The following is a 20199-nucleotide window of genomic DNA, read 5'->3' as shown; positions in this document are numbered from 1 at the left end:
GGGTCATGCATTCCTCTGCTTCCCCTGCAACTTTAGGATGGGGGTGTTGTTTTCTGCTCCTTTTGTATGGGCAGTGCAAATTGGCAAGAACTTTTTTTGAAGAATGGGGAGGGCTGTGTTTGCCTTATTTGAGTGTGCAAAGTGGCTGCGGGAGTCTTTATTTTTATTTAAACACTGTGCAAGTAAAAATGTTACGCATGCTCACAGCAGCACCTAGCTCTCCAGGCAGGCTTCTAGCTCAGCAGCACCCCCAGGGATGCCCATGTGACAATGTGTCCCCCCCCCATGAAATAATTATCCAAACATAATTTGCACCCCACCCTTTTTGAAGGCATATTTGGTTACCCCACCCCTCAAATGGTTGGGTGAAAAGGTTGTGCAATGCGCTTGTTAATCCCCACCCTCTAAAATGTACAGAAACAAGGAATAATTTCATGGTTTATCTAAGATAAATTTTCCTTTCATGAACACGAATCTGTTGTTATATGCAACTCATTTGTGGAAGTCTTGGGTAAAATATTATTATGTTATATTAGTAGTAAAAGTACTGTATACCTGAAGGAGCGTCTGCACCTCCATCGTTCAGCCTGGACACTGAGGTCCAGCTCCCAGGGCGTTCTGGCAGTTCCCTCACTGAGAGAAGTGAAGTTATAGGGAACCAGGCAGAGAGCCTTCTCAGCAGTGGCACCCTCCTTGTGGAATGCCCTCCCATCAGATGTCAAGGAGATGCAGGAGCTTCCTACAGCCAATCAGAAGCCGTGCTTTGGTTTCTAAACGTTTTGGAAGTCGAACGGGCTTCCGGAACGGATTCTGTTTGACTTCCAAGGTATGACTGTACAACCTTTAGAACAGTGTTTCTCAACCGGTGTTCCGCGGCACACTACTGTGCCGCGAGACGTTGCCTGGTGTGCCGTGGGAGGGAGGCGGGCGAGTCGCACGGCGCCTCGGCGTCGGGCGGCAGCGAGCCCAGGAAGCGGCCCAGCCGGCCGGGGTCGCCCGCCTGCAGCAGCGCCTCGCACCCGCACGAGACCTGCTCCGCCGAGAAGCGGGCGAGCGCGGAGGATCGGGCGCGGCGGAGGCCAGCCCCGCGCTTGGAGAGGAAGCAGCAGCCGTCGCCAAACCCGATCCTCCTCCTCCTGCTCCGCCGCCGTCCTCTGGCTCTCAGCCGGGAGGAGCCTGCGGCGACGGGGCGGGCGCCGAAGTTGGCAGAAGTTGGCGCGCCTCCTCGGCAGCGCCTTCGTCCTCCTCCTCCTGCCTCTGCTCTCCTCCAGCGGCGGGGGCGCGCCGCCCTCCCCAGCCGGGGGGCTCGGCGGGGCCCGCGGGGAAGGAGGCCATGTTCGCGGCGCGCGGGATCGCGGCCCCCCTCGCCCGCCTCCGGCCCGCTCCCCTCCCCCTGCGCGCTGCCCTAGCCGTGCGGGTCTCCTCCCCCTGCGCCGCCGTCCCCTTTCCACATCCTAGGAGCCGCGGTCCGCCTACCGCCTCCCTCTTTCTTTCTCTTTCTCTCCCACCCGCCTTTCCTTCTATTAACTTTCCTTTCCCCTCCCTTCGTCCTTCCTACTTTTACTCCTGGGCTCCTCCCCCCTTTGCGCAGCCACAAATCAATCTCTCTCTCTTTTTTCCCCTCTCTCTCTTCTTTGCTCAGACGCAAAAAAGCGCCGCTTTTTGGAAATCCGGACTGCTGTCCCCGCTGAAACGATACTTTAAAAAAGGAAGAACTCACTGGCTCTTATTTCCGTTTAAAGCAGTAGATCCCGAACTCTTTTGGCCCACTGCCCCCTTGGTTCCACATCCCCCAGTGTCCCCTATGCTTACTCTATAGAAAGCATTACAGGGGTTAACGCGGCTCGCTAAGGAAGATATTAATAGAATTCTGCATTTGGGGGGAGACCCTAACAGTCATCTACCATTACCTTCTATGCTGTTACTATTTTTTTATTTTTTTTTACATAAGTAAAAAGTGACCTTTCCCCATCTGGCATGGTGGTGTGCCTCGAGATTTTTTTCATGACACAAGTGTGCCTTTGCCCAAAAAAGGTTGGGAAACACTGCTTTAGAAGACATTTGAAGGCAGTCCTGTATTGGAAAGGTTTTAATGTTCAATGCTATATTACATTTTTATACATGCTGGAAGCTACCCAGGTGGCTGGGGTATTATTGTTGTTGTTGTTGTTGTTGTTATGATGATGAAATTCCTTCAGAACAATTTATGGCTATGTGTCTCTGCACAGAATGAATGTGGGCACCTTGTGTTTTCATATTGTAAGCCTGATTTTTACCTACTACATATTTTTTCTCAAGCTGACCTCCATTTTTTGATGCCACAGTTTTACATGCTGAAGTGACCATCTGCATACTTTAGCCCCAGGTAAATGACAAAGCGCCTGGGTCTTTGTCTAGTCACAGATTGGTGATCACCAGTATTAATAGATAGGATTAGCAAATGCTAGCAGGCCAGCAGGCTGCAAAGCTGCTACTTGTCGCCTTAGATTCCCCTCTGCCTTATCAGTCTCGGGGCTCCATAGAAAGAGAGCGATCAGAGGTTTCGGGACGGCAGAGGTCGGTTTCTTTCTCTTTGCAGCAGGACCTGGAGAAAGGGCAAGTTCTGGGTCAGAAACTACAGAAAATGTCTTTTCAGAGTTCCCCTCAGGCACCATGGAGAAACAACAATATCTCCTTTTTGAACAAAGACGCTCCTGTCTCAGAACAAGGAGAGAAGATCATTGGCTTCTATCTACTGGCTCTGGGTATGTATATGGATTTATGGATTAAGCATGGCTGCAAAATTCACAGGGACTTCTGTTGAGCCTAATCAGTTTGAAACAGAACAGTGGTGCATTTTTACTAAAGAAAACATTGAAACATTTGGAAGCGGGGAGGGGAAGACAATATTGTAAAGTCCAGTCCAGGTAAGATGAAATACTGGACTTTAACTGGATTAGCTCCCATTCATTTCAAAGGGATTAAAATGGCTTGAGTCCAAATACTTGGGGTTAACCAGCCTACATATAATCCAAGCTGCTCCTCTACTAAAGTGCAGTTGAAGATTCTTTGGCAAAGAAATAAAATGGATGGGAGAAGAATCATGTGTGGAAATAGATGACCTCATATTATCCTAGCGAAATACTGCTGTCACTTATTTACTGTTCCAATACTCTACCTCTTGCTAACTAAAAGATGTATTTGCTTTGCATGCTAAAAATAATTCAGTTTATTAAAGTTTGTGTGTGATGTATGTAGCTGATAATTTCCAGGGTGATTACTGTGTTAGTCTGTTGCAGCAAATATAAAAATATTGTGGAACAATAAAAGACTAATAAATTATGCCATTTGCCCTATTAAATTTGCAAGACTTTAAGCTGTTTCTGCATTCAAAAAAGTAATCTACACTGTGTAACATTTACTGTTACAAGCATTATTAAACTCTAGACATTTGAGTACAGAAGTTTGAACATACTGGCACTGCTATGCTTACTTAATAATAAAACAGCAGTGCTGCATTCCCCCCCCCCCCTTTAAGATACTGACCCTGTAATATAACAAGCTGGTGAATAGCTGAGGCCTATCATAGGAATATCACTGTTCTTATAGACCCAATATTTTAGAGAGTCCTAGTGTCAATATTTTAAACATTTTAAATAAGCAAGACACTATCAAGAGTAAGAGCAGAATCTTCTTAATTCTTAATTTTTAATGCATTCGATATTCCGAAGTTGCTAGATAACGTTCTACATCGGTATTAGTAAACTAAATATGTGTTTTCTAAGGCAATGGTCAAAATTATTGATGCAGTTTCTCCTACAATTTTAACATGGGAGGACAGCTGGTTGAATTGTTCTTTTATTTTCTACTTTTTCTTTTTTACTTTAGCTGGTTAGAACTTTGTTTTACACATGAATACAATAATTCAAAACTGAAGTGTTTCTTTTCTGATATAGGAGTGCTTTGTTAAAATTAATTCACACAGAGAATGTGAATACCCATTGCCCTAACCCAGAGCTTTCCAAACATTTCGTGTTGGTGACACTTTTTAGACATACATCATTTCACGACACAGTACCGTAATTCAGTTTTACTAGCAAACTGGAGGTTAAACCAACCGCTTTCCAGCCCTGGGAGGAGCACGGGGAGCGTTCGCGTGACAGACATACACACTGCAACTGACACACTAAAGTGTTGGGGCAAACAGTTTGGAATGCTGTCTCCTAACCTCACCTCTCACCTGTGTTTAGCAGAAGGAGCACCTTCAACACAATGTAGTGTGTTGTAAACCATCCAAGATGTTGGCCTTACTATGGTAGGAATAGATGAATCTGTCAACTTCAGTTTCTCTCAGTTTCACATTTTTCTACTCTTCAGTTCTCCCTATCTCTGCATCAGTTTGTGAAATTAAATTTTAAAAGTCCTCATGAGACCTGATCAGCATTTCACTGCAGATTTCTCCCAATATTCACCTTATGTATGCAATTTTGTCCAGTACATTTCTGTATGCAATATGTATAATGCATTTTTGTCAACTGTTTTCACTAATATATACATTTTACGCACATTTCCCCAATATGTGCATTTTTGAAAACATTTTTTGATCAGAGAACTCCATTGCCAGATTCAGAAAGGTACAAGTTTGAAATACATTTGTGTAAACCATTTGGAGGTTTTGATGATTAAGTGGTATATAAATCCTGTTAAATAGATAAATAAGAAGAAGATTCTAATGCATCACTGGCAGAATTTTATAGGAGGTGCTCCCTAATGTTTAATTGCCACTGACAACCACCTCTTAGTTTAAAACCTTTTTTGTCCTTGTAATCATCAGCTGCTAAGTAATTAGGGCTTTAAGTGTCATTAGTGCACTATGTTTGTTTAAATGTGCTTAATTGTTGTTCTAGCACATAGCCAGTACTTACTGAAGTTACGATGTTCCTTGATTTGTCTTAACTGGAGTTTGAGCAGTTTGCTTGTCTTAACATTGCACAACCACAATTTTCATCTTCTTCAGTCTGGATGGGCGTGTGGAAAACAGAATGAACTAGAAAGTCATAAAAAATGAACACAAAATTAAACCTGAAAGTCTGTATTTGCTGATTGTTTGTATATGTGTCACTTCCTCTTTAAACAAAAAACAAAGCAGAATTGTGGAGAAAGAAGAGAAAACCAGACACATGACAGAGGGCTAGACAAATTCATGGAGGATAAAGCTATCAGAGACTATGAGCCACAGTGACTATCTTCTCCCTGCAGCATTGGAGGCACTACGACTCTGAATGGGGCTTTCTGGGAACCCCAAGTGGGGAGAGTGCTCTTGTGCTCAGGTCCTGCTTGCGGGCTTCTCAAAGGCATCTTGTTGGCCACAGTAAGAGCAGGATGCTGGACTAAATGGACCTTTGGTCTGATCATGCCAGGCTTTCCTTGTGTTCTTAAAATTATCTTCAGATATACTCAAGGATGCCCAATTCAAAAAAAGGAAAGGAAAATGGATACATGTCCAGTGGGTTGAAAGCCTCTTGATAAACAGATGGTCCCCATCCGCAGATTGATGCTGCAGAGTAAGGGTGGGGAATCTCCAGCCTGGGTGCAGGATGCAACCCTTCAGGCCTCCTCATCCAGCCCTTCCTTGTCCATGCCACAATCCTCACTGGCCCAGCTCTGTGCCCTCTTGAGTGCTTCTCCCTGGCTGGAATGGGTCTTTGATCTGCAATGAGGCCTCTTGCTTGCCTTGCTGGAAAAAGATGCACATGGAAACCTCTATCTTTGAATGCAGCCCACTGTACAAAGGTAAGAGCCCTTTCCATGACTTCATGCACTTTTGCTTCTGATCTGCCCCACTATGAGCTCTCCCTCCTCTGATCTCTCCCACCAACGTGGCCTCCAAAGGCTTCTGCATGATGGAATCTGGTACTCAGATGGGCAAATGTTCCTCAACCCTGTGGTGAAACTTTCTAAATCCTGCCTTTGCCAAGTCTCTTTGACCCTTCAATCAATGCTTCTTGAAGAAACTACTTTTGCTAGTATGACCATCTTACCCATCAGTCTGCCAATATTATTTTCCTATGTCTGGGAAGAAGTTACATGCATTTATTTTAATGGTATGCTCCTATCTCCTCTATAGGGTTCCCAGGTCAGGGGCACCCCAGACCTTGATTTCAGGGCCAAATCTGAGGCCTGAGGGCATGTCCCTGGTGATCTCATTAAGCATGACACAATCCTAACCATTATCTACTGAGAACTAAGTCCTATGATGTTCAGTGGGCTATTAGTAAGGATTGACTATGGATCCTTCACAAACTTATCCATAGCTCATTGTCAACTGCTCTTGAACAGCTGGCTTTAACAATGCAATTGGCCATCAGTACGGCATGCATTTAATTTCCTTCTGACCTCACCCTCCTCACCAACACGTATGCTATTATACAGTTTGTTACTTTTTAAGGTACCACAACATATTCTTGCATGTTCATTAAAAAGCAAATAAGAGGAACACACAGTCCCATTCCTCACTTACGTTCAGCTGATTGCAGCACTACAAGGTTCCAGTGTAGAAGCCGCGATAATTATAATGTTGTGCGTTCGTGCTGTGAAGTGTTTCCTACTTGACAAGGGCTGCTTTTTGCAGCTTTTCATTCTAAGCATTTCCTTTTATTTTCCAGGTTGGATGTCTTGGTTTGGGAACAGCATTGTAATTTTTGTACTCTATAGACAGCGGGCTACCCTTCAGCCCACGGACTACTTGACATTTAACCTAGCTGTATCTGATGCCAGTGTGTCTGTCTTTGGTTATTCCCGCGGGATCATTGAAATCTTCAACGTATTCAGAGATGATGGATTTCTGATCACATCCATATGGACTTGTCAGGTAAGAACTAAATTTCTGTGGCTCGGCCAGTCATGAAACATAAATATCATATAATCCATGGCCTAGTACAGACACAATGCATTCCCTCCTCACCTCTCCAGAGCAAATTCAACCACCTTTCTTCCCTTGTCACTTTAATCATGGATTAGTGTTACATCTACACCAATGCTAACCATGTCCTGCATCTTATTCATTAATTGGAAGCTGGTTTACAAACCCTGGTTAAGTGGTTAGGGCAGATATAATGCCATACCAGTGCTGCACAAGTTGTGAATCACTAAACCGAATACCTTTCACCAACTACATACAAGTATCCGGCATTCAGTCAACTTCCCATTTATTTTTTTCTCCCTGGTGTGCAATACAAAAAACGGGAGGAGGGGTCATCAAGTACGGTACTTGGCAGGTCATGATATATGTCAGTGAGGCTCTGTTGGGTGCACTCTGTGCTAAATCAAGATCAATGCGGGAAAGAGAGGTGTGGTTTTACTCCAGCATTTACAAGTGCTTCCTTTGGTGGGAAAAAAAGGTGGAGCTGGTCCAGCTAAATAAATAAATAAATTTTAAAAGGTGCAATGAAAAATCATTGACCTCTCTGCTCAAAACTTGGGAGACCAGCAGGAGATAATGTAACTTTTGGATATCCAGATGACACTGATGTTCAGTGGGACGCTGCAGTACCAGAACACTGGCCTTCAATTTTCAGCTATAGGTAGCATGTAATCTTTTTCCCCCCATGGGAAAGTTGTCAGTTGGCTGCAATCCTGTACACAGTTAGGCTACAGGCCTGCACACAGTTAGGCAGCTTAAATCCCACTGATCCCAAATCAAATCAATCAAATCAATCAATCAATCAATCAATAAAATATCCAGTAAGATTTAGGCAATTGAATTGAGTGCAGGTTTGCACTCTCTTTTGTAACTGAGCTGAATTCGGGATTACACTTTCCTTTGGATTATTCATTTTATAGTCAACTTCTGGCTCCATTTTGCCTGTAAAAACTGAGGGATAGTGTTTCCGAGACCATTTAGCAGGTAATGGAAATCCAAATTGGGCCACATTTTGGGCAGAGATGCTGAAACAAATGCCCCTTTATTCAATTTTCATGCAAAAATGTTAGTCAAGTGACTGTGTAAAGATTTTTTATTAAAACAAATGCATGTCCATAACAGAGCTTTAAACAGAACATATGAAGAACGTTGTCCACATTTAAATTAAAGAAGAAATGTTTTTGCCAACATTTCTTAAAAGTGTAGCATGAGTTAATTGCCACCTAATTTGTTGAGAGGTATGCCAGATATATCAGGTGACAGAAAAATTATGTCTTTCTGCTGTCAGTGTTTGTTTGGCTGTCATTTTGACTAGAACTCTGGCCTCACAAAACAAACTTTTGCCAACAACAACATTCCATTTTTAATTATTTTTCTAACCTGCAAAGAGGAAACTAAAATTGTGTTAACAGACTTCAGAACGTGCAGTCACAGTATGCCATCAGATTTCCATGAAATGACCAATACTGAAATCATTGGTAATATTTTGAAGGAAAATAAACCACACCAGAATTTACAATTTGGCTTTACATGTATAGAAACACATTTCTGCCCTTAATTTAAAATACCTAATACTTGATGTGTGTGATACTTGGCAAACAAACTTTATATACATAGGAGTGAAATTCATTTGTTCAGTGGCTTGGGAAGAGTGTCCCAAGCATTCATTTCACCAGACCTTTATGTAAACAAGATTGTTAATTGTTTTTGCAAACTCTAATATAAGGAGATGTTGCTGAGGGTGAGGTAAAACGTGAATAGGAAGTTTATGATGATCAAGGGTTGAATAAGTGATTCTACACAATAGAATGTTACACAATAGTGAACCATGAACACCTAATGTAGGCTGGGGAACAGGATGGTGAGCTAAATAAATAATAATAATAATAATAATAATAATAATAATAATAATACCCCTGATAGATCAGCCCAATGGCCTACTTTCGTACCCTGTTTCCCACAGCGGAAAACCAGATGCCTATGGGTAGCCTTCAAGCTGGACATGAGAGCAATAGCTCTCTCACACTGCTATCCCTCAGCAACTGGTATCCTGGAGGCAGCGTGTTGCCATCATGAATAGTGGCCATGGATCGCCTTCTTATTCTCTATGAATTTGTCTACTTTTCTTCTAGAGCCATCTGAGTCGATGGCTGTCACCACATATTGTGGTAGCAAATTCCATCGTTTAATAATGAGGTGTAAAGAAGTACTTCCCTAAATCTTGAACTTCGCTGGGTTCAGATGTTATGAGGAATAAAAACTTCTCTCTATCCACATCATGCATAATTCATTTCTATACACCTCTAATTTTATACACCTCTATCGTGTGTGTCCTTCCACCTTGCTTTCTGACCTAAAAGTCTCCAAGCAATGTAATCTTTTCCAATAGGGGAGTTGCTCCAAGCCCCTGATCATCCTGGCTGCTTCTTTCCATCTCTACAATAATCCTTTTTGAGATGTGATCACTGGAACTGTACCCATTCTTCAAGTGTTGTCACACCACAGATTTGTATGAAGGCATTACAATATTGGCAGTTTTATTTTGCCAATCCCTTTCCTGATGATTCCTACCATGTAATTTGCCAGTTTCATAGCTGTCACAGACTATATTTTCACTGAGAGAGCCACAACTACTCCAAGTTCTCTGGTCAGTTACCGGTTAGTGATTTTTGCTGCAATGTGCACCTCTTTACTCTTAGTTCCATTGAACCACATTTGCCATTTTATAGTCCATATATCTAGTTTGGAGAAATCCTTTCAAAGCTCTTTGAAACTCTGTTTTTTGTTTTGTTTTACAAACCCTGAATAATTTAATGCCACCTGCAAACTTGCCACCTCACTGCTCACTGCCTTTGGTCTGATCTAAGAGGGCTCTTCTTATGGCACCCTGACAGGATCTGGCTGGAGAGGCCAGGACTGTCTCCAGAAAATCTAAGGTCCCATTAAACTCAGTGAGGAAATTACTTCTGAGTAAACTTGCACAGGATTAGGCTGCATGGCTAAATATTCCTTCAAAATGGGAACAGATTCTCTATTAGTACTGAGTTCAGAATATAGAGCTGGAAAGGATTCTGTCTGGTACAGAATAGAGGAAGTACCTACAGGTACAGTGCTTCTGAGTATGTTCAGTGTTTTCCCCCATAAAGGAAATCAGCTGTTGCTTTGAAAATGGATCTCACTAATGGGCTTATTTAAAATAGCAGTGTTAAGACATGCAATAGAAAGAAGCCTGTGGCGACAATAAATGAAAAAGAAAGAAAAAAGATTTAGGGAATAGTGTGGCCTTAAAATCCACCTACATCTGCACTGGATTGTGGCCTAATTTGTTTACTGCGGTAGGAACGCTCATGACTCAATACATTCTGTACACCTTAACTACTGTACAGTGAACAGCAAGGAACACCGACTAACATGCACATGGATTTACAAACTGCTGTTCCAGCAACAAGCATCGAGGATTAAATTCCGTCTGGACCAATATAATTCTAGCCAGTTGGCAGCCCAAGAGAGATGGGGAAGATAGAAAGGGAGCCAGGACCATCTGCTGTAGCCAGAGGACTAGGAATACATGCGGACATTTGAGGTTTTAAAAGGCTCTTAAGATCACCAAAGAGGATCAGACAGGAGGGCCAGGAGCTCTAGTGTGCAGTACAAGGTTTGTTTCTGCTGATGTTAGTAAACCGTTGTGGGTTGCTATGTTTTGCATTTAGGGGTTGTGGGTTTTTAGTGGGATTTTATGCATTGTTTTTGCCTTGTTTGTTTCTTCTGCAAACTGCTCTGTGGTTTGTGCAAAAGGCGATACACAAATCAACTAAATAAATATAAACCCAGGAGAATAAAAAGGCCTTCATTTGGTGCTGAAAAGTCGTTGGATAAAGTTCCAGATGAGTCTCCAAGGGGCGGCTATTCCATAGCCGAGGTGCTACCACCAAGAAGTCCTTTTCCTTAGTCACTACTCACTTCACTTGGAGGGGAACATAGACCACAGCCTCTAAGGAGAGCATGCATATATAAGAGAAGGTAATCATTTAGATAACCTGGTTCCAAGAAATTAAGGGCTCTGTAACCTTTAGATGAGCACTTTAAGTTGAACCCGTGGACAGACTGGGGGCCTATGGAGCTGAAGAAACATTGGCAGTGAAAGACAAAGTCGTAGTTAACAGTACTGTAGCCTACATTGAACCACCTGCAGCTTCTAGACTTTTTTTTTTTTTTAAGGCAACACCACCCACAATGCATTGCTGTATTCTAAATAGGAGATTACCAGAGCATGGGTAACTGTGGCCAGGCTTTCTCCATCCTGCTGGATGGTTGCAGCTGGTGTATCAGCCGAAGTTGATAGAAGTGTTCTATTTATCTCCTCAGTCCACCCTGCTAGCATGCGTCAAAACTGACCCAGCGGTCCTCCAGAAACAGTTCATTCCCTGGACGTGTTTAACCTTTTGCCTTGGCAGAGGCTGCCAACATGGATTAATTAGTCATGTCAGCTGCAAGGGAACTGACTGAAACTCAGACTGACTTTTAAAGAATCCCCCGAAGCATCAAAATGCACACAGACTACAATCCTAAATGCTCATACTAGGGAGCAGCCTCACATAATATTGTGGGACTTACATCTGAGTAAGCAACATGTTTTAGAGTTGCGCTCACAGCGATGTTGGTATTCCACGTATGTCTCATCTGGTGAGTCTTCTCATATCGTGAGTTACCAAAACACATTTGTTCATGAAAGTAGTGTTCCGTGAGCAGCATTTGGGATTCTGGTGGACCTTATCACTCCTAATAGAGAACTCAGGCGTTGAGCGGCAACAGGACTATTGCCAAAAAGGAGCCACTGGGAAACAAGAGGGAAATATCGTTGGTTGGCATCCATATGTCCTGGAAGACAATGGAGGAGTGCACCTTTGGAGGTGAAGTCAAACTTTTGGAAGGTTACAGCACCTGCTGTGTCTGTAGAGACCAATATGGGGGTGACATGTTTTGTTGCAGCTGGGGCTGAGGTAGGTGTCTGGTTGTGCTGCTGCAGATGCATCATGGTGTTTCTTCTCTCTGCCCTCCTCCCAGTGGCCATTCCTCCTCTGGTCACTGCTATGGGTACATGACCTGACTGTCAGCCTCCAGGCGGTCGTCTGCAAGCGGTTCCCACACAGCAGGGTTGATGTTACCAGGCTCATGTCATGTTTGCAGGCATCTTTGTAGCGCAGAGTTGGTCTGCCAGTGGGCCTCATCCCCATAGAGCACGTTCCACGTGATTGAAGATCTTCATTGAAAGATTTCCAAAAGTACAAATTTCAATTATTATTTTTTATTGTGAATTATGTAGGTTCACCTTCAAATGCATCAGTTTTCTCCTCCATATCTACCTATAACTCAGGATAACACTGCATGGATGGGACGGAGAGTCTGACTCCTGGATAAATAATAATCAGTTTTTAAAATGCCACAGGAACATTTGTTGGTATTGCTACAGCAGCCTAACCCGGATACCCCTCTGGAAATTGTTAAATGGAATGGGCGTTGAGAATTAGATTCTCACACTTAATTAAGTAGTAGCTGAAGCACAGGTATTCCTGGGGATTCATGCCTATATATAGTTCATTATTCCTGACATTTGTATAAGATGGAAATAAATAACAACCAAACCATAGACCTGACAGTCCTTAAGAGCATTAACAGATAAAGCAGGTGGTAAAAGTGCTGAGGAGACACGCTGTGTAAGCTCACCTCAGCATCCTGGTTAATTAACAATGGAGTCTCTTTAAAATAAACTCACGGAGCAAAACCAAAAGCTGAAAGGGTGGAGAGAGCTTTTTCCCTACTAATATTTCCTGTTGCCTACTACCGTATAGGAAAGATGGTTGTGGGGGGAGATTCCCTCCCCAAAAATCTGCTTTACAAATTCTGATGTTGTCAGTCTTAAAATAGAATATTTGCTGCTGTCTGACTACCATGCATGGATCTTTCAGTGTCTGAAGGACCTGGATTTATAGTTGCCAGTTATACTGGAAAGGTATGGCTAGAGATATGCTGGAAGAGGGAGATCTTCAAAAGCTGCCCAAAAGACAATAGAGATGGCAACTGTCTTAACACTTAACAGACAGGAATTGCTGTGGGTTGATTCCTTCGCCTCCTGATAAAATGGTATCTGCAGGAGGGCCCGCCCCAAGAACACAGTATTTAAGGGGTGAGGTGATGTGTCCTGATCTCAAAAGGTTTATACACTGACTAGTAGGAGCTCTCTGGGGTTTCAGATAGGAGTGTGTCCTCTAAAAGGCAAGGGCTTCCTATGGTTATCAACTTTTAGGGAGAAGTGTTCCTGTGTATTAAACCTTTGCTGAACATAATAATAATAATAATAAACAACTACCTACGATAAACAACTACCTGACATACGATAAACAACTACCTGACTACGATAAACAACTACCTGACATTCAGAAGACATCTTAAGGCAGCCCTGTTCAGGGAAGTTTTTAACGTGTGATATTTTACTGTATTTGTGGTTTTTATGGAAGCCGCCCAGAGTGGCTGGGGAGGCCCAGCCAGATGGGCGGGGTATAAATAATAAATTATTATTATTATTATTATTATTATTATTATTTATTTATACCCCTCCCATCTGGCTGGGCTTCCCCAGCTACTCTGGGTGGCTTCCAAAAGAATATTAAAATACTGTGATACATCAAACATTAAGCTTCCCTAAACAGGGCTGCCTTCAGATGTCTTCTAAAAGTCTGGTGGTTGTTGTTCTCTTTGACATCTGGTGGGAGGGCGTTCCACAGGGAAGCCGCCACTACCGAGAAGGCCCTCTGGCTGGTTCCCTGTAACTTGGCTTCTCGCAGTGAGGGAACCGCCAGAAGGCCCTCGGTGCTGGACCTCAGCGTCTGGGCAGAACGATGGGGGTGGAGACGCTCCTTCAGATATACTGGACCAAGGCCTTTTAGGACTTTAAAGGTCAGCACCAACACTTTGAATTGTGCTCGGAAACGTACTGGGAATTCCATACAGGAATTTAGCAAGTGAAGCTTTTCTCACCCCTTATATCCATACCAGAAAAAGCTTCATCTATATTTCTGTGTGTCAGGCTTTTGTTAGGTGCACCAGAGTTGGGAGAATAAATGAATTTGCTGTCTGAAGCTGAAGTCCCCAAAAACATACATTCCATATTTAGCAGCTCAGCCCTGTACATGTTTACCAGGAAGTAATTGCTTTTGAGTTAAACGGGAATTGCCCTCAAGCAAAGGCACATTGAGATATAGATATAGGGTTCTCTGGGCATATTGCAGTTTAAAATACGGGACCCTTCCTTGTGTTCATGTCTTAGCACGCAATCAGTGAACAAAAATTTGTTACTCTCTAAATTGCCCACAACAGTATTGATGTAATTGTGGGATGGGAAGCAAAACTGACAATCTGCTAATATTTTCTAATTGGTAAGAAGAGCTGACAGAGTCAATACTGAGATTGGCTAAACATCCTTGATGTTTAGTAAAGTTGTCAGAGTTAATTTGCCAGTTTAGATGCCTGAGTGGTTATTTTATTCCACACTTCAGTAAGTATGGTAACTTCTCAAAAGTCCAACAAATAATATTCCAGTCACCAATGTAGGTTCTTGGTGTAATGTTTGAATAGTCCCAATTTATTAATGGAATATTATTTGTAGGATTTTTGAGCAGTTATTGTATGTATGGAAGAAGAGAACTACACAGACCAAATGAGTAAATAAACTAGTCAAATAAGCTAAATGAGTTTTGGGCTTATGCTCTCCCTCCTGTGTTCATTCTCAGCACTTAGAAAATTTTACAGCAAATGATAGTTCTTTGCCATTTAAAGTCATAGTCTGTTATTGTCTTCAAACCATACTTTTCTGTTAACCAAGAATGATTGCTGTGAAAGGCAAGAGCCCACAAACACAGTGTTCTTCAAGAATTGTTCTTGGAACACCAAACCATGGTTTGGCATTAAGTTTTAATGTGCTCATTGCATTATTTGAAAATCCCTATTGATAAACAATTGCACGCCGTTGTCAAGCTGCTGTTAAAACCACAAGAATAGGGGTAATGAAATAGTACGCAACTCCAAAAACGTGTAAATCCAAATGGACAGCAGGACAACAATAACACAATGCAATAAAAACCAGATATAAAGTATCCTAAAAATGAAAACAAACCATACTAAAACTAAGAGACAGAAACTGAAAACCAAATATATGTAGTCGCTTTCTAATCATTGGGGAAAGAATCATGTCTAAACCTTGTGCCCAAAGGACAATAACGTCAATGCCAGTCCGTCAGAGCACCACCACAGTAAAGACCTTTTCCTAGCATAAGACACTTCAACAAGTGACAGTTCTTAGAGAAGACCTTACTGCAAGGGCAGGATAGTATGGGAGAAGGCAGGGCATGCAGGGCTCTATTTAGAAAGGTAGGCAGCAGCACTTTGAAGTGTGACCTGAAGTGAATGGGCAGTCATTGAAATACTCTAAGAAGTTCTATAATTACCCACATGACAGAATTCTGGCAGCCAAATTCTGAACTAAATTCTGAAACTTCTGAGTTATCTTTACGAGCAGCTCCATGTATACAGTTGTCCAACCGGAAGATTGGCAGACAAGTGTGGATCATTGTAGCTAAGCTATTTTAGCGGGTGAATCGTTCCCTGGCATAGGGAGTTTCAGCTGCTCGATTTGTGCTTAGTTCTTTTGGCTACAGTGCATCCAAAGTTAAGCACTTTGCAAGCCCCACTGACTTAACTGAGCCTCTTCCACTGAAATCAATGGCATACTTCGATTGACTGCTTCATAGTCTTTCTCTGTACAGAATGTTAAATGCACTTTTATTCTTTATTTTGTGTTTCAGTAATTCAGGAGCTTAGGAGTGTGTGTCTAAAGCATGTGTTTGCTTGTTCATTTAATGTACTCCTCAACCACATGATTTATCCCTGGTTTTCAGATACCTACATGTTCACTGATCATATGGATGATAACTCTCCCTGACATTCAATATTTCACTGATATCTAAGATGCTTGTATGCCCTAAAGAACATATGAGCTCACTGGCACCATCCCAATATTTGTTATTGCTTCTGGCATTCTGAAACTTAGATGTGGGAACAACCCTATTACTATTTGTTTTTCCAGGTTGATGGATTTCTGACACTGCTGTTTGGCCTTGCTAGCATTAACACACTCACAGTGATTAGCGTGACTCGCTATATAAAAGGATGTCATCCAGACAGAGGTAAGGTATTTTGGACAACACAAACTGCATGGCTTTGTGTTATTAAGGCTTGATATCCTGTCTCACAGGTATTCCTTTCTTACAATAGGCCAAACTTGCCCTAATTTAAATGTTTTTAAAAGAAAACTGGGTTATTCCCTCCACCTTGATTCTAGAGAATCTCTTATAGACATATTGTTCTAATTTGACTGTAACAATAAACCATGGTTTATCATTAAGGTAGCAAGCAAGTGAACCTTAAACTTGTGCACACTCACTTGCCATTTTCTCCTTTATCAGGGCCAGGAGTAGTTCAGTTTTTGCTTCCTGTTTCAACTGACCATTGTTAAGATTAACCACAGTTTATGGTTCTGGCAACACTGCTAATCTGTGGTTCATTAAATCTGCAGCAAAACCTCCCAACCTAAGGGCTGCAATCCCAATATTTCCATCAAGGGTAGGAAATCTACAAGGATTCCTGGTTGCACAAATGTATCCATGCCATTTTTCTTTATTATGACTGTGTGCCTTAAGTGTACAATAGCAAAATGAGTTAAGCACCAAATTTTTGCTGTGTATTTCAGGGCATTGTATCAACAATAGCAACATCAATGTGGCCCTTTTTCTTATATGGATAGCAGCTTTCTTCTGGTCAGTAGCTCCAGTCCTGGGATGGGGCAGTTACACAGGTAATTAATTTCTCTCTAGGAGAAGGTCTTTGTGGGAATTTCTCTCTAAAGTATGTGTGGGAATCTGGAAACACAACAACCAATATCTACAATGAGCAATTTAAATAAAGCATTATTTTTACACTATTTTAGTCTAATAGTGCTGGAATCTAGGTCAGTTTTCTAGATCTAAGCATTCTAGACGTAGGCATCACCATTTTACAATTTAGACTGCAACCCTTTATGCACTTTCCTGAGTGTAAGCCCTATTTTCCTTACTTCTGAGTCCAATAGACATATTTAGGATTGCATCACTAATCTTAATTTTTTTAGTCTTCAAAATCCCAAACTAAATCTCACTGGAAGAGTCACACATCTATCCTGAAAATTCATATGGATTTTTAAAATTCTAACTTAGCATTTTGCATTGCTCAGTGGGAATGCAGTGGTGGGGGGATCACTTTGTCAGCATAGGAGCACTGTAGCACTACTGTGATTGTGCCAGTGGCGTAGCATGGGTTGTCAGCACCCGGGGCAAGACAAGGAATTTGCGCCCCCTAACCCGTGAGAGAGAGAGAGAGAGTGATTCAGGTAGGGGCAGAGAGCTGCGAGTGCGAGCGCGCGCCCCCACCAGATGTTGTGCCCGGCGCGGCCGGCCCCCCCTGCACCCCCCACGCTATGCCACTGGATTGTGCATCTTTCATGCCTCACCCACTCAAGAAGAACTATCTCCAAAGGAGGCTGGGAAGCTCTTTCCTTGTGCATTTTTACACCCCCACAACAGTGTATGGCTGTTTTGTTATTGCCACTTTTGGTGGTGGTGCAACCAAACCCATTGCCATTTCTGTGCTAAAAAGGGCAGGTTGCAGGTGGTTGCTTATTAAAGGTAAAGGTAAAGGTACCCCTGACAGTTAAGTCCAGTCGCAGACAACTCTGGGGTTGCGCGCTCATCTCGCTCTATAGGCCGAGGGAGCCAGCGTTTGTCCGCAGACAGCTTCCAGGTCATGTGGCCAGCATGACTATGCAGCTTCTGGCAAACCAGAGCAGCACACGGAAATGCCATTTACCATCCTGCCGGAGCAGTACCTATTTATCTACTTGCACTTTGACGTGCTTTCAAACTGCTATGTGGGCAGGAGCAGGGACCGAACAACAGGAATTCACTCCATCGCGGGGATTCAAACCGCCGACCTTCTGATCGGCAAGCCCTAGGCTCTGTGGTTTAGACCACAGCGCCACCCGCGTCCCTAAGTAATAAGTGGTTGCTTATTACTCTGGTGGAAAGCTAAACTAAAGTGAAGATTACAGCAATAACTCTACTGTAATTCTTGGACTTCATTAAGACATTTCAATTTTCTTTTCCACCTGGAATTCTAAAGAGAAATTAATCTTGATGAATTTTAAAACTGGTAAATCGCAGCAAGCTTTTTTAAAAAAACAACAACGAATGACTAACCAAGTTCTTTTGCTTCCTAGATCGCATGTATGGAACATGTGAAATAGACTGGGCAAAAGCTAACTTCTCAACCATCTACAAGTCTTATATAGTGTCCATTTTCATCTGCTGTTTCTTCCTGCCTGTGTCTGTCATGGTTTTCGCTTATGTGTCCATCATCAATACTGTCAAGTCGAGCCATGCATTAAGCGGAGCAGGTGACCCAACTGATAGACAGAGGCGAATGGAACGAAGCGTCACAAGGGTCAGTCTGGGCTTTTCTTTAGTCAGCATTGGGTGGAGAAACTTTTAAAAGCCATGGGCTGCATTTCCTTCAGAGAAGTAGTCAGAGCAGCATACAAGGGGTAGGTGGAGTTGAGGCCAGTGGTGGATGGAGCTAAAGTCAAAAGTGGGACGGATACTCCTTTTCTCTCTCTGCCACCCCCTTTCCTCTCAAACACACATGCACACAGTGTGGCTGAATACAAACCATGCATTTAAAGCCCGTGACTTCCCCCAAAAGAATCCTGAAACTGTAATTTGTTGAGGGTGCTGGGAAATGCAGCGCTTGTGAGGGGCAAACTAAATTTTCTAATATAAAACACTTTTAAAGCTTAGACAACCTTAAAATGTGAGGTAGCTAAGAGACAGATAATTCTAGAGGATTGAAACCTATTTATTAGGTCTGTGGGCCAATGAGACACTTGGAAATACGATCCAAGTCTCCCAGTTTTCCAGGACCACCTTCTTTACAGGGATCCCTCGGGCAAGAAAATGGAAACTGGCAAGTCTCGTTTTCTCTCCTCTAGGTCTCCATAGTCATTTGCACAGCCTTTATCACAGCCTGGTCCCCATACGCGGTCATCTCCATGTGGTCCGCCTATGGTTACTCTGTGCCCAATTTAACCAGCATCCTCGCCAGCCTTTTTGCGAAATCTGCCAGCTTCTACAACCCCATCATCTACTTTGGAATGAGCTCCAAATTCCGGAAGGACATCCTCGTCTTGCTGCACTGTGCCAAAGAGATCAAGGACCCCGTGAAGCTCAAGCGGTTCAAGAACCTCAAGCAGAAGCAGGAGAACTCGCCTTCTCAGAGAGAGGAGAAATACGCGCCAGAAGTTCATCCTGCACTGAGTCCTGATTCTGGTGTGGGGAGTCGTTCTAACACCCCGCCCCCTGTCAACAGGGAGGTGTATCTTGGTGCTTTTGATACCCCGTCCAACAACCCTGATATCGAATGCGACAGGCTGTGACCCAGCTGTTCAAAACATGCAGCCGGTGAACACAACCCATAGGATACTGCTGCCCCAATTCCTTTCACCCCTGCCCTTTCCTCTAGCATTTAACATGACATACCAGCTTGACTTCCAATGAAGCAGGACACATAAAACCAGCACTAAAAGCATGTGCGGTACATAGGGGAGACTCATAAAAATTGCTGCGTGGCTGATTAACTATAAAGGTGAGCAGCACATCTAGCCTGAGCAGGGATTCGTTTCCCCCTCTGCAGCTGCAAGTGAAAGACGCTTTTGTGGGAAAATCCATTCACTGGCATGTAAAAAAAGAAAAACAAAATCGCCAATATTTTCTCCACCTAAATAATATAATTCAGAAGTTACATATCTTTTTGGCTGGTTTTATTTCTTGCTTAAAATCCTGGCTTTATTCACTTTGCTCGCAGTCCTCACAACAGTGCATTTACTCAGGGGCCGGTCAGGAAATAGCACTGCAATGCTGCTCCACAGTCAGCCACCAGAGGGTGGATAATCTTTTAACATACTCCCTGTGGGAGACTAAACATTTCAGGTCCCAGGTGCTGCCTACCGGAGAGCAGTTATGAGAACCAAAACCCTTGTTCTTAAATCTGAAGGCTGCCGCTGAGCCACTAGAGCCGAAGTCCTGAGTCCTTAATCACAGGTGCAGTTAGGTCATTTTAGACTCCGGACTTAACGGTCTTATGGGGGAAAGCCCTCTTTA

At 43.0% G+C, this 20199-nt stretch overlaps 1 protein-coding gene across 3 annotated transcripts; it reads left to right on the top strand.

The window, feature by feature from the left end:
* Positions 1-1304: 1304 nt before the first annotated feature.
* Positions 1305-19840, top strand: LOC114594486 (visual pigment-like receptor peropsin). 3 transcript variants are annotated; one of them, XM_028724237.2, is made up of 6 exons: positions 1305-2744; positions 6645-6850; positions 16041-16140; positions 16704-16808; positions 18264-18487; positions 19032-19840. In XM_028724237.2, the coding sequence occupies exons 1-6, from the start codon at positions 2441-2443 to the stop codon at positions 19473-19475; spliced, it is 1383 nt and encodes a 460-aa protein (XP_028580070.2). In that variant the 5' UTR covers positions 1305-2440; the 3' UTR covers positions 19476-19840. The 3 variants fall into 3 exon arrangements, with proteins under 3 accessions (XP_028580070.2, XP_028580073.2, XP_028580072.1); XM_028724240.2 differs by having other exon boundaries at positions 2624-5772; XM_028724239.2 differs by having other exon boundaries at positions 2639-2744; positions 5126-6850.
* The last annotated feature ends 359 nt before the right edge of the window (positions 19841-20199 follow it).

The sequence above is a fragment of the Podarcis muralis genome, chromosome 3 (genome assembly GCF_964188315.1).
Source record: "Podarcis muralis chromosome 3, rPodMur119.hap1.1, whole genome shotgun sequence".
In the NCBI taxonomy this organism is placed as follows: Eukaryota; Metazoa; Chordata; class Lepidosauria; order Squamata; family Lacertidae; genus Podarcis; species Podarcis muralis.
The sequence above is the reverse complement of the archived record's forward strand: the minus strand, read 5'-3'. Positions and strand labels throughout refer to the sequence as shown.

Excerpts from the sequence above, each read along its gene's own strand:
- LOC114594486 (XM_028724237.2), top strand. The coding sequence starts at position 2,441 with ATGCTAGCAGGCCAGCAGGCTGCAAAGCTGCTACTTGTCGCCTTAGAT. Across the intron at positions 6,851-16,040 it reads CATCCATATGGACTTGTCAG|GTTGATGGATTTCTGACACT; the intron begins GTAAGAACTAAA and ends TTGTTTTTCCAG. Across the intron at positions 16,141-16,703 it reads AGGATGTCATCCAGACAGAG|GGCATTGTATCAACAATAGC; the intron begins GTAAGGTATTTT and ends TGTGTATTTCAG.